The 12,403-nt window shown below is 56.0% G+C and overlaps 1 protein-coding gene across 3 annotated transcripts in view; it reads left to right on the top strand.

The window, feature by feature from the left end:
* LOC144734757 (uncharacterized) overlaps positions 1 to 5,294 on the top strand; it is a 73,515-nt gene extending 68,221 nt beyond the window's left edge. For all 3 annotated transcript variants that reach the window (XM_078617117.1, XM_078617115.1, XM_078617116.1), the window contains 2 exons: positions 1,034 to 1,115; positions 1,937 to 5,294. In XM_078617117.1, coding sequence (XP_078473243.1) covers positions 1,034 to 1,115; positions 1,937 to 2,396 — 542 coding nt within the window. In that variant the 3' untranslated portion in view covers positions 2,397 to 5,294. The remainder of the gene's footprint in view (positions 1 to 1,033; positions 1,116 to 1,936) is intronic.
* The last annotated feature ends 7,109 nt before the right edge of the window (positions 5,295 to 12,403 follow it).

The raw sequence follows: 12,403 nt of genomic DNA, 5'->3' as shown, positions 1-12,403 counted from the left end.
CATGGCGACCAGCTCAAAGGACGTCGATGATGCACGTGACGTCATGGCGACCAGCTCAGTGGGCGTTGATGATGCACGTGGCGTCATGGCGACCAGCTCAAAGGACGTCGATGATGCACGCGGCGTCATGGCGACCAGCTCAATGGACGTCGATGATGCACACGGCGTCATGGCGACCAGCTCAATGGGCGTCGATGATGCACGTGGCGTCATGGCGACCAGCTCAATGGGCATCGATGATGCACGTGGCGTCATGGCGACCAGCTCAATGGGCGTCGATGATGCACGTGGCGTCATCGTCACATGTTCATCGCTCATTCGATCCCATCTTCCGGCGTGGCAGCTAAAAACGATGTTTAAAAAACACCGTCCGCTACACCACCGCTCCTGACACAACAATTACAGACGCACTCACATGCTTGTGAATTTTTCTTTACTAAACTATGTTATAGTTTACCAGGTAAGGCCCACTGAGCTATATAGCTCTTTTTCAGAAGCGACCTGGCCACAAAGTATAGCTCAACGAAGTGGCTTATATCATGTGGACATTTATAGCAGCCAATGCACATTGAATCTAGATGTGAAGGGAAAAACCAGAGGATCCGGAAAAAAAGTCCACATGACCACAGGGAAAACACGCAAACTCCAAATTTACAGGTGTCACGCTCGGGATTGAACTCACGACCTCCTGCATACCAGGCGAGGGAGTTAACATCTCGCCACTGTGGCACCCTATAACCGCACATAAAGCCACACTCACATTACTTAATAAATGAAAACATTAATAACATAAACATGCAACTTACCTCGGCCGCAGCCTGGCCGAATGCATGGGGCGTTGACGTCACGGCGGCCATCTTGCATGCGGATTTGTTTTTCCGGCAGCCGATTGGGTGACGTTGGCCTGAGCCGTTACGTCTACCCCTAGCAACCACTGAGGTGCGTCCGCACGCAGACATGCTCGCCGTGTCGCGCTGCCGCTGCCCTTCGTGGCCTCCGCGGTTTCACTCACACGCCGCGTTTCTCCACGCAGGCGCCTGGACCGGGGAGAACACTGCAACATCGCTGCTGTTGCTAATCTGTGGCCTTCTCTGCCTGCTGGGGGTGATCTACTGGTGAGTGAGTGAGTGAGTTAGAGCGCGCCACACAGAATGGCATGCGATTTATTTTTTACAAAGGCGGTCGTGGTTGAGTTCCCGAAGAACGCCGCGTTAAGGAGACATCGCGTGATAATAAAGTGTGTAATTATAGGAGCAAAGCATGGTCGTGATAAAACGTGAGATGCGTACGCAGGCTGACGCACGCTGGTAGCATCTAGAATCATCCAGCAGCATCCCAACGCCCCCTGTGCGATGCTATGCCAAGGCAGCCGTACGACCGCTTGTTCCTACCTTGCGCGACGTTGTTCCGTTTGCTCGATCGTGTTGTATCCATTTCGCATCCGCATCATAAAAAAATGTGTTTCCCTAATATACTCATCGTGTTATGAACAATTCGCATTCTGAAAACAACATGCGGCGTTATAAGAGAACATACTATTTTCTTCTCTGGATTGCGACGCTCAGCTTTCTCGTCCCTATGATCGGGCGTCTGGGTAGTGGCACGGTGCGGTGCCAAGATGTTAACTGCCTCGCCTGGTATACAAGAGGGCATGGGTTCGATCCCGACCTTGATGCCTGCTGTATATTTGGAGTTTGTGGTTCTTCCCCTCCACATTTAGAATCGACGTCGTGCGTTTAGAGTCTTTGGCTGCCGCTATAAATTTCCACGCGATGGGTTCATAGCGCAGCGCTGCGAAAATCGTCGCATCCACTGAACGATATCACCACTCGCGCACTCGACCTCTGAGTTGAGCTCCCGGTGCGGCCGGCGTGAAACGTCGGACATCGGGCCGCACAGCACTTGGTGATGTGCCCATTGCCCTTGCGAGGAACAGGATCAGGAGGATGAAGAGGAGGAGCAGGAGGAGGCGAGAGGCAGCGCAGGAGGGAGACGGCGCCGAGCTGGCGGAACGGATCATGGTCGGCGAGGAGCTGGCGATCCACGTTATGGGAGAAGCGGTCGTGAACGTCACCGTGGGAACCGTGGGCCCCGTGGCTAACGGGACAACGGCGGGCACCATCGCCACCCCCGGGAACCCCGGGCGCCGTGGCCGTCGGGGCGAGGGCGGTGCCCACGCGCGTGGATGCGTCCACCTCCACGGACGACGTCGTGGCGCGAGGGGGCGACTCCTAGGGGGCCACTGGGCAGGGAGGGGGGGGGTGGAGGACCCCCGAGGCCACGGAGCCACCTCGAGCTGTGCTGTGATTGGACCTCGCGGCTCAAAGAGTCGCCGATGCTCGGGGACGGAAGCAAGAGAGCGTGGCGCCCCCAGCGGCTGGATTTCTGAGAAATGATCGGGCCGAGCCATACACCGGACTGAATCGCAATCACTGATGCACACGGAAGAGCCAATCGGCGTCCAAAGACAATTGATCGCTCATCTCGTATCTGTTCTGCACCGGTGTCACCTCACTCTGCTCCCCGCGTGCACCTCACTGGTCCCGCTCCGTCCCGCCGCACGGCATTCCCCCCTTCTCGTTTCACGGCGTCCCCCCCCCCTCGCCAGCGGCTCGGCACCCAACACGGGGCGTGGTGGGGGGCGGAGAGCGGCGGCGGCAAATCGTACGGCGCTCCGCCGCCACTGAGCTCCGGCTTACAGGATGGAACCTGGGTTAGACTCTGGAGCGGGGTGCGTTGTTGTCGTCGTTGTTGTTGTGGTGGTAGTGGTAGCGGTGAACTTGGATTGTCCCAGCCGTTGGTAGCTGCTGGTGATAGGGCCCCAAAAAATCCAGCAACACTGTCTGCGATTCCTGGCAGGGGTAGTGGTGGTTGGGTTTCTGCGTAAACGACTGTGACGTTGCCGTGCCATAATTCGTGCATGCTACTAGAGTCGTGCGTTGGGCTAGGAACTCCCCCGCGTCTACCATAGCGACGGGGTTCTCGTCTACAAACGTCGTTCACCGGCTTTGGCTCAGGCGAGCCTGACTCACAAGGCACGCACGGCCGACGAGGAAGCCGCGTGTCGGGTGGAAATTGTCTCTGGAGATGCCCCCTGGGGTGCGTGTTGGGCACTTTGCCAAACGCGAATCGTTGTTGTCATTGACTGGAGGTTGCCTCATGTCGTCACACCCGCTGTAGGTGTCCCTCAGGGGTCCGTCCTGCGTCCTTGGCCTTTCTCAATCGACATCTTTGCCTCATTGACGGTCACGGCATAAACCATGGGCATCAAACTGTCCAGGCTATCAGCTATTCAGCCAATCACCTGTCCAGCCTCTCACCCGTCCAGGCCCTCACCTGGTTCAGGCTCTCACCTGGTCCAGGCCCTCACCTGGATCAGGTTGGCATCTGAGAGACTTTGAGCTCAGGCTCTGCGTCTCTGATCCCTCGATCGAATGTTGGGGTCCCATTCGTGAAACACGTGCGTGTTGTAAAATGTGTCGATATTATTCCAAATGTCGTCTGCTTATTTATTACTTGACTTAAGTCGATCAACCTAAGAGTCCCGAACTATGACCGCGTGTACGTAAACTTGGTCTTAGGCTCTCTGCCGTTCTTACTTTACTTAATGTTTAATATCATTATTATTACTGCCACTACTAATGCGTTACAATTGTAAGAACACAAAGAGGCAATGCGGTACAGGTCGTGGAGAGTGTGGAGGGAATGGTCCACATCCCTGGCCACTCGTGAACAACCAGGAGTAGTGAACAAGCAAGGCGCTCTTCCCCCTCCAACCCAGCTTAAATAGACGCTCCAAGCCTGGGGTTGTTTCATTCAGATGCTGTCTTCTCGACAGACCTATTCTTCACCTGAGGACGGCTGCGAGCGTTGTGGCCGAAACTTCGTGAGAATTATTTTATAATGTTTTTATTTTTATTATTTTATTATTTCCATTCTACGTGACTTTACCTAAAGAACCAAGAAGATGAATCCCTGCAGTCACGACAGTTTTAAAACAAATGTCACCGTTGCCAATTGCTCCAGCGGCAGTAGCAGCAGCAGCAGCACCGCTCCCCTTCACGCTGAAAAGGCGGCAGGGCCCCTGTTGACCGAGCACCTTTGAGACCCCAGGGAGACGTTCCCTGCCTGGGGGGAGGTGGAGAGAGCGGTGGCGCAGCGGTTAGCGCGACGCTGCGCTCCGAACACGGCGACACGAGTGCAGATACCCCGCTCGCGGCCAACAACCGGCGATGATGACAATCCAAACCGGTCTTGGGCCTCCCCTAGGTCGACTCGGCCTCAAATGAGTAGCTGGTGCGATCTGATCAAAAAAACATCGTCGCTGGGGAGACAAAGGCGGGTCGGGCGTGGTGCTGGCCACCTATCCCCCTCGTGTTCCGTGCCGGCCTTCGTAGGTGCTGCTCGCTACTAACGGCACTTGCCCCAACAGCCTGTCACAGGCTATACGGGGGATCTTTGTCTTTGCTGTTAATGTATGGCCTCTGCCAAAGGTATCTGAAAATCCCGTTCAACCTTTGCTCAGGACGAGATCTCCCACCTATTGTGAAGGGGGGGGGGATGTGTTTGAAAAACACGAATAGGTTTTACCCTTCCTGGCAATACCACAGGAGGTGTTAGGATGTTCAAACGCCGTTCTCTGGTCTGAGTTAGCTGCTCAACCCGAGCTGTGAATGCTCTGATTCGTGCGGCATTGCCCTTGTCCTGTTCGTCGTTAAGCTTCTCTCGTCTGACGCTGGTGAGACGAGGCCATCAATGCGGCTGCTGGCTCTGGTGTAGGCCAACCAGTTTCAAAGTCGATGCATTCCTTGTCATCAGAGCCGGTTTGTCTGCATGTCCACCACAAGGTCTGTGTGTGGTGAATGCAGACTTGACTTGATTCCTCGCCAAAGCTACAATCTAATTGCTGTTTGAACATCTGAACACAACTCATGTTTAATTGCCCGAAAGTGTGGACGTCTGTTCTTATTTTTCTTCACACTTTAATACTTGGCCAAAACAAAATAAGAAACATGTCCTTTGAGAATGTGAGTGTCAGCGAAGGCCAAGAGAGGACTCCCATAACAACACGGCGCTGACATCAGACCCCGAAACACGCCTCGAAGCCAAGCTCCACAAACTTGTGTTTTAGTGTTTTATCAAGCGAACCGCTTTCCAACTAAATCCAAGAGATATTTACGCGATCTAACCCCCCCCCCCCTCAAAAAAAAAAACCCCGGGATTGTTGATAATATTGGTCGTGAGCGCCTGCGTGTTGAACTCAATCAAAGAGAGTCTTCAATGACTCAACACAACATCTGCGTGTGCGTGGTTTTTGTCCCCCGCTGAAATCGACTTCTACTCGCTAGATTCGAAGCTTTCGCGACTGCAGGAATTACTCTTCTTATTCGACTTCTGCTTTCTGAGTTTCGCTTTTTTTTTAAATAACCGGCGCGCGCTGCCGCGACCGTGCGACGCGCGTGGCTGGGTAATACAAAAACACAACGCGACACAAACGCACGAACGGAGCCGTGAGATCGTCGACGAAAGATGTGGAGACGGAAAAAAAAGCTGGAGGACTTCGAAGGGAATAAAAAGAAGCGAGCCCGCCGCGGAGAAACGGAGAGAGAGGAGGGATCCGCGGATTCGTTTTGGTATTTTTTGTGTTTCATGCAAAGCGCCCCCGGCTCGATCCCAGGGAGGAAACGGGGCGAGCTCGGCTCTTCCGAGCGCCAAAAATAAAACGGCGCTGCTCCGACAACGCCGTTGTGCACCGGGGGGTTGGGACAAACGTGACACCGCCAATTACTCGACTGGTGGCACGCACACCACACACACCGCACACACTGCACACACCGCACACACCACACACCGCACACCACTCACACACCGCACACACCACACACCGCACACCACTCACACACCGCACACACCACACTCACCACACCTCCGACGAGCGGCCTGTGTCTGTGCAACACACAGACAGCGTCTTGCTCCGCTACAGCCTTGCCGCTATTTGAACGCCGCCAATTCTGCACGCGTGTACGTTGAACTTCTTTCGCGCCGTACGTAGCCAACCATGCTAATCGGAGGTACTGAGTCATTGTTATTATTGTCGTTAAGTTTATTTGTGTTTTGTTAAGAGACCAAGGTTGAGTCTCGTGTTTGCAAGCGTGACCCCAGGGCATGAGTCTGCTGCCGAGAGGGGCAAGCGACGATTCTGGCTGCCGCTGCTGCTGCTGCTGCGTGCAAGGACTCCCACCGAGTCGCCCTTCTGGCTTCTTGCCGCGTTACTTGCGGAGGAGCGAGCGGCGACTTCCGCACGCCGACGCGGGCCGGGCGAGCGACGGCCTCCTCCTCTTGTGAACGCCGTCCCGGGGATCCCTCGGTCGCACCGCCGCGGTTAGCGCCGCACCGCCACGGAATTGACCGGCGGGGGGGGAGGGCCGCTGGATTCGAACCGCGCAGAACCCCTCGAACATTCTGCGACGGGCAGCAAGCGCCGCCGCGCTGCCGGCGAACGAGGTCCCCGGCCCGAGTCCCCGATGGGCCCATGGCGAGCTGCCTGCGGCGCGCTCGGCGGCGCCCTCCCGGCGACTCTCTCTGCGGGTCCGTCGACGATTGACGCGAGGCGCGAGCAGAGCGACGATTTCTCGTGTTGGTCGCCAACTCAGCAACTAAACAAGCGCTCGCTCCGCTCACCGTCATCGGCGACTACGACCCCGCTGGGTGGTGGGCGAGCGTGCGTGGGCACTCCGAGGCATTTGGTGACATTCCACATTGCCGTGGTGGGGAGGCTGCCTCGGCCGAGTGCCGGCGAGCGGCACCGCCGCGGCTCGCGACCCGCAGGGCACCGGCTCGACTCCCCCTCCCGGTGCGGCTGCGTGGACGCGGCTGCATGGACGCGGCGCCGCTCGCTGCGCCACCGCTCCACGACAACTTGCGGCCGCACTCGCGACGCGCGCAACGTTTTGATTCCGCTATTTAAATGTTTTAACTAAACTCTATTCTTATTTTACCAGGTAAGGTCCCCGCTGAGCCATGTCGCTCTTTGTTCAGGAGCGACCTGGCGATCGCAAATGACAGCTCAACAAAGTGGCTTCTCGTCACGTGATGAGCCAAATTCTATTAAACGCGTGACGTTGAGTCCAAATGTTGGAATGGGGAGAAAAAACGGAGGGCCCGGAGATAAATCCACGCGACCACCACGAGGAGAAGAGACGCCGCGAACCTCCAAACATAGGGCAGGCGTCGTCAGGGTCGGGATCGACCCCACGACCTCCTGCGTACCGGGCGAGGGAGCTAACATCTCTCAGGGTCAGACGTCTAGGGGGGGGGGGGGGCACTGCACGCGCTGCACCACGTGATAGAGAGCTCGGTGCCACAGGCCCCAGGGACAGCGGTGGGTCCAGCCCACGGGCCCCTCTTGACCGGGGGGGGGGGGGGGTCAGAACGCGTGGCGGCGTTGCGGTTGCACGCCGCGCGCACGGCACGGCACTCTGTCAATCCACTGCTGGATGAGGAGGGCCTCTGCACACCGCTGCGGCGGTGGTGTTAATTATATTAGTATTTGAACTTGCTTCGCAATGCCTGTCACGTGTGGGTTGGTGAAGGCGCGGGAGTATAGAAGTGCAGTACAATACGATGGATATGCCAAAATGACATCCGCGTGTTTACTCCGCTGGGTTGAGTCAGGGTTTGTTCGTTAATTTAAAAAACACACCCACAGACACCCACACACACCCACACACACCCATACACACCCACACACACCCACACACACCTACGCACACACACCCACCCACACACACTCACACACCCCCACACACACCCACACACCCACACACACCCACACACATCCCCACACATACACACACACACTCACACACCCACACACACACCCCCACACACCCCCATATACACCCATACACACACACCCACACACACCCACACATAAACCCACACCCACACACACCCGCACACACCCACACATCCACACACCCACACACACCCACACACACCCACACACACCCACCCACACACCCACACACGCCCCCACAAAAAAAACCCACACACAAACCCACACACACCCACACAACGGAACGCCGCGACGGTTCGATGTCAAATGCGGAACGGCAAACCTCGTGGGGGCGAGCGAGAGAGAGGAACCCGTGGGGGGTTCGCGAGTTTGACAACACAGGGGAACTCGCGCGCCGGGAGGCACGTCCCACGCGGAGACGGAGCGATGCGGAACGACGCCGGCGCGGATCGTTAAGAGGTTGGCCCACGGAGGCCTTCGTCCAGCAGTGGATAGAGCACGGCTGATGATGCTGCTGATGATGCTGCTGCTGATGATGCTGCTGCTGATGATGATAGTAATGTAGTGGCACAATATTCGGTGGATGAGGTCACGAAGCTGCGACCGTGGTGATGGCGGTGAATAAACGGAGCTGGATTTTAGATCTCGGAGGCATTCGTCTGTGCACGACGGCTCGCTCGGTTGGCACGCCGAAAGGTTGGGGGTCATCGCAGGTGGGGGTCATCACCATTGGGGGTCATCACAGTTTGGAGCCAGCAGCAGCAGGAGGAGGAATCCGATGAGCTATGAAGCTCTTTTCCCCCCCCAAACCTGCCCTAGAAGCCAAACCCCGTGGATCATCGCCGCCGAGATGCCCCGCGACACCGCAACGCAACCCCCACGGCAGGCGTCTGGGTGGCCTGTGCTCAAGAATTGTGAAGAGGCCGTGTAGAGGTCGGTCAGGAGGTGACATGGCGAAGAGGCAGGAGGGAGGAGGAGGAGAGGGGGGCTTCTCAAGGCACGGATCCGCCCGGAGCACGCGAACCGCTCCAATTGCGGGAGCCGGTCAGCCCCTCTGCAGCGGCGCGGACGGCGTCACTCTGAACTGGTTGACGAGGCGTGACGTCACGGTGTTTGTGACGCGCGTGGCACGTGCGGTGCCACGTGACGCGGGTAGTGTTTGTGACGTGTACGCGTGACACTGTTCTCGACGCCACTTTGTATCGAGAAACGGATCCAGTGGTTTTGCTGCTGCAGCAATGAACGTTTCCCTGTTTCTCTCCCACCTCTCACCATCCCTCACCACCTCTCACCACCCCTCACCACCCCTCACCACCCCTCACCACCTCTCACCACCCCTCACCACCTCTCACCACCCCTCACCACCCCTCACCACCTCTCACCACCCCTCACCACCCCTCACCATCTCTCTCCACCCCTCACCACCCCTCACCACCCCTCACCACCCCTCACCACCTCTCCCCCTGGCGCTGCTTGTTCCCACCTCTCCCCTTGCCGTCTCGATCTCTCGTTTCTCCATCATTCACTCTCCCTCTGCTTTGTCGATCTCCTCTTTCTGCTTTGCTCTCTCTCGCTCTCTTCAACCCATCAGCTTCACGCCCCATTCACTCTCTCCCCGCCCTCTCCTCTTCCTCCCTCCCCTCCCTCCTCACCGTCTCCCTAACCTGCCTCTCTCACTCACCTCCCTCCTCTGCGTTCAAATAATTCAATAGTTTACAGCGCCCAATCATCCCACTGGGATGACGCAGACAGCCTGCCGCACATCACTCTTCACACACACCGACACAACCACCATGCCCGCTGCTTGTTATTTAGTAAGAAAAGTCATCGACTTACGAACACAATTAGTTCACCGTGTCCGTTCATAAGTCGAACGGTTGTTCGTAGGTCGGGACGCAGTAATCTACTCTACGTCTAAATGCCTCCACGCACATAAACACTCACCACCCGGCACGAGGCTGACTCGTTTACCATTCCGCGGAGGATCGCTCAGCTGAACAAAAAGTGGCGAGGTTCAATTTGCAAGTGAGAGTTCGCGTTTTAAGTCCACGTAAAATAAACAATTCATGGAAGCTGGTTCCTAAGTGCGGGTGTTCGTAAGTCGATGACTACCTGTACTCTCAATACCACACTGCTCAATCAAGTCACTGTATTCTTTCCACACTTACCCAATGTATCCCTCTCCCCCCGCATAAGTGTATACGAGTACCATTGCGAACGTCTTTTATTTTTTACCGTAAAATTTCTCACGCAGTGTTCTTCTCTTGTGCTTTTATTACTTTGTTTTTTATCGACGTAGTATTTTCTATTGCGCTACTTATTGCTGCTGCTCAGTTTTGGGAGGAGATCTTGCGAGCAAGCATCATCACCGGACCGTGTTACACTCCGTTGTGTCCTGTGCATATGGAAATGTTCTTATTTTATTCGGCAGCAGCGGGCGGCAACCATCGACCCCCTCACTGGGCAGGAGACTCATGCCCTCCCCCCCCAGAGGTGACTCTTAGCAAATGGACTCATCGTGGACTTCTCACTTGAAACTTTGAACTTGTGAATACTTGAGCATGCGGGGCGTTCAATCTTTACGTTGCCGTGAGAGTGCAAACGGGGGGGGGGCAAGATGCAGGAACGCAACACGCCTGCTTACGCAGCCAACATCAAGGACGCCCATTTGAGGTTTAATCGACCTAGGGGAGGCCCAGGACCGGTTCAGATAATCGTCACCGGGGTTGGTGGTCGTGAGTGGGAATCGAACTCGGGTCGCTGGGTTCGTAGTGCGGTGCGCTAGCCGTTACGCTACCGCTCCCCATAGCACCGATACACCACCACCTGCGTTTATCCGATAAAAGGGTTAAACTGTGGTGATTGTGTCGATAGACATTTTTACAATGCGGGTACCGGTAATGCAAAACCCAAATTTCAACAGCGCTGTTGGCGTTTTAACGCTGGGTGCTGCGGTGGCTAAAATGTCAACTACCTCGCCTGGTGCACAGGGGGTCGTGGGTTCGATCCCGATCCCGACCCTGACGCCTGCTGCTGTGTATTTGGAGCTTGCGTCTCTCTCTCTCTCCTCGTGGTCGCGTCGATTTTTCTCCGGGTCTTCCGCTTTTTCCCTCCACATTTAGAATCGACGTCGCGCGCTTAGAGTTCCTTGGCTACTGCTATAACCAGCCACGTGGCGATGATGATGATGATGAGCCCGCTTCGTTGAGCTGTCACTTGTGGCCAGGTCGCTTCTGACAAAGAGCTGTATAGCTCAGTGGGGCCTTACCTGGTGGAATAAAAAAAAAAGTTTTTTTTTCGTTTAGAATAAAGATTTTTTGGGTTGGGCCACGTCACATTCTGGCCAGATTTGTGTCACAAAACCCTCCACCACCCTACGCAGGGCGACTGCCCGGAATGTCACCAATTAGAATTGTGTTTATTTTAAGGCCGCAAAGATGAACCCCCCCCCCAATCCGCGTATCCTAAACAGATTGTTGGTGCAAGTGCTGATAGCAGCACCTATGTAGCGGGCACCGTGACGACAGAGACGGTTTAAGTAGAGGCGACACGTATTTATTACAGCTTCATACTCGAATAGGTAACGGCCTCTTCACCCGTTACTCTCAAGGGAGGTATTCCCAATCTGACTCGCCTACTCCCCACCTATACCACGACCCTCCTCTCAAGGAGACTGTCTGACCTGGCCCAGCCAAGGCACAGGTCTCGACCACCAGCCACACGGACCCGGCCCTCACAAGGACATCGGCTCCGAGGCTCTGGGTCGCACCACCTGCTTGCTCTGCCCGGGCCTTAGAAGGGCAGTGGGTCAGAGTAGTCCCAGGGTCTAGCGAGCTGGACTTCGGTCTTCAGCTGGTTCTTTGTCTTCGGCTTGTTCGAACTCCCCTCTCTCTCTCAGGGTCTCGCCTTTTATACAATTCCCCACCGAGGGGCGGGGTTCTGTGGGATCACACACCCCCCACGGCCCCCTCCCCCCGGGAGGGGCCCCGGCTCGGGATATCACAACCGTCCCGCGCCGGTAAGTAATGGGAGTTAAGCGGAGCTGGTGTGCGCGCGTTTCAATACCACCACCACATCTTTAAATGCCGACGCAGCACACGAGGGGGTGGGTGGCCAGCACCACGCCGCCTCTCTCTCCCCAGTGGCGATGTTTACACGCCGCACCAGGCACTCGTTTGAGGCCGAGTAGACCTCGGCATGGCCCCGACTAGCTCAGGTAATTATCGTGATTGGTGGCAGTGAGCGGGAAATCGCAACATACAGACATGTTTTGCGTGCCTGGATATTTTTTTGCAATTTGCACGTCTTGCTGCGTTCGTTTCTGACCCTTATGCAATATCAAGGGACCTTTGATACTGGCAGATATGTATCCCATGATAGAGCTACTCACCCCTAGCTAGACATGATCTCATACGTTCATTGTCCTTGCGCTGTTCGCCTTTGGGCGCTCTCTGGTCTGACACCGGTGAGACGAGGCCACCAAAAAGGCTGCTGTGGTGGAGGGCAATCAGTCAAAGAAAATATCTAAACGCGCGACGTCGATTCTAAATGTGGAGGGAGAAAGCGGAGGACCCGGAGAAAAATCCACGCGACCACGAGGAGAGA

This window comes from Lampetra planeri, chromosome 53 (genome assembly GCF_965212315.1).
Source record: "Lampetra planeri chromosome 53, kcLamPlan1.2.h2, whole genome shotgun sequence".
Taxonomy (NCBI): Eukaryota; Metazoa; Chordata; class Hyperoartia; order Petromyzontiformes; family Petromyzontidae; genus Lampetra; species Lampetra planeri.
Note: the sequence above shows the minus strand (reverse complement) of the source record. Positions and strands in the feature narration are given on the sequence as shown.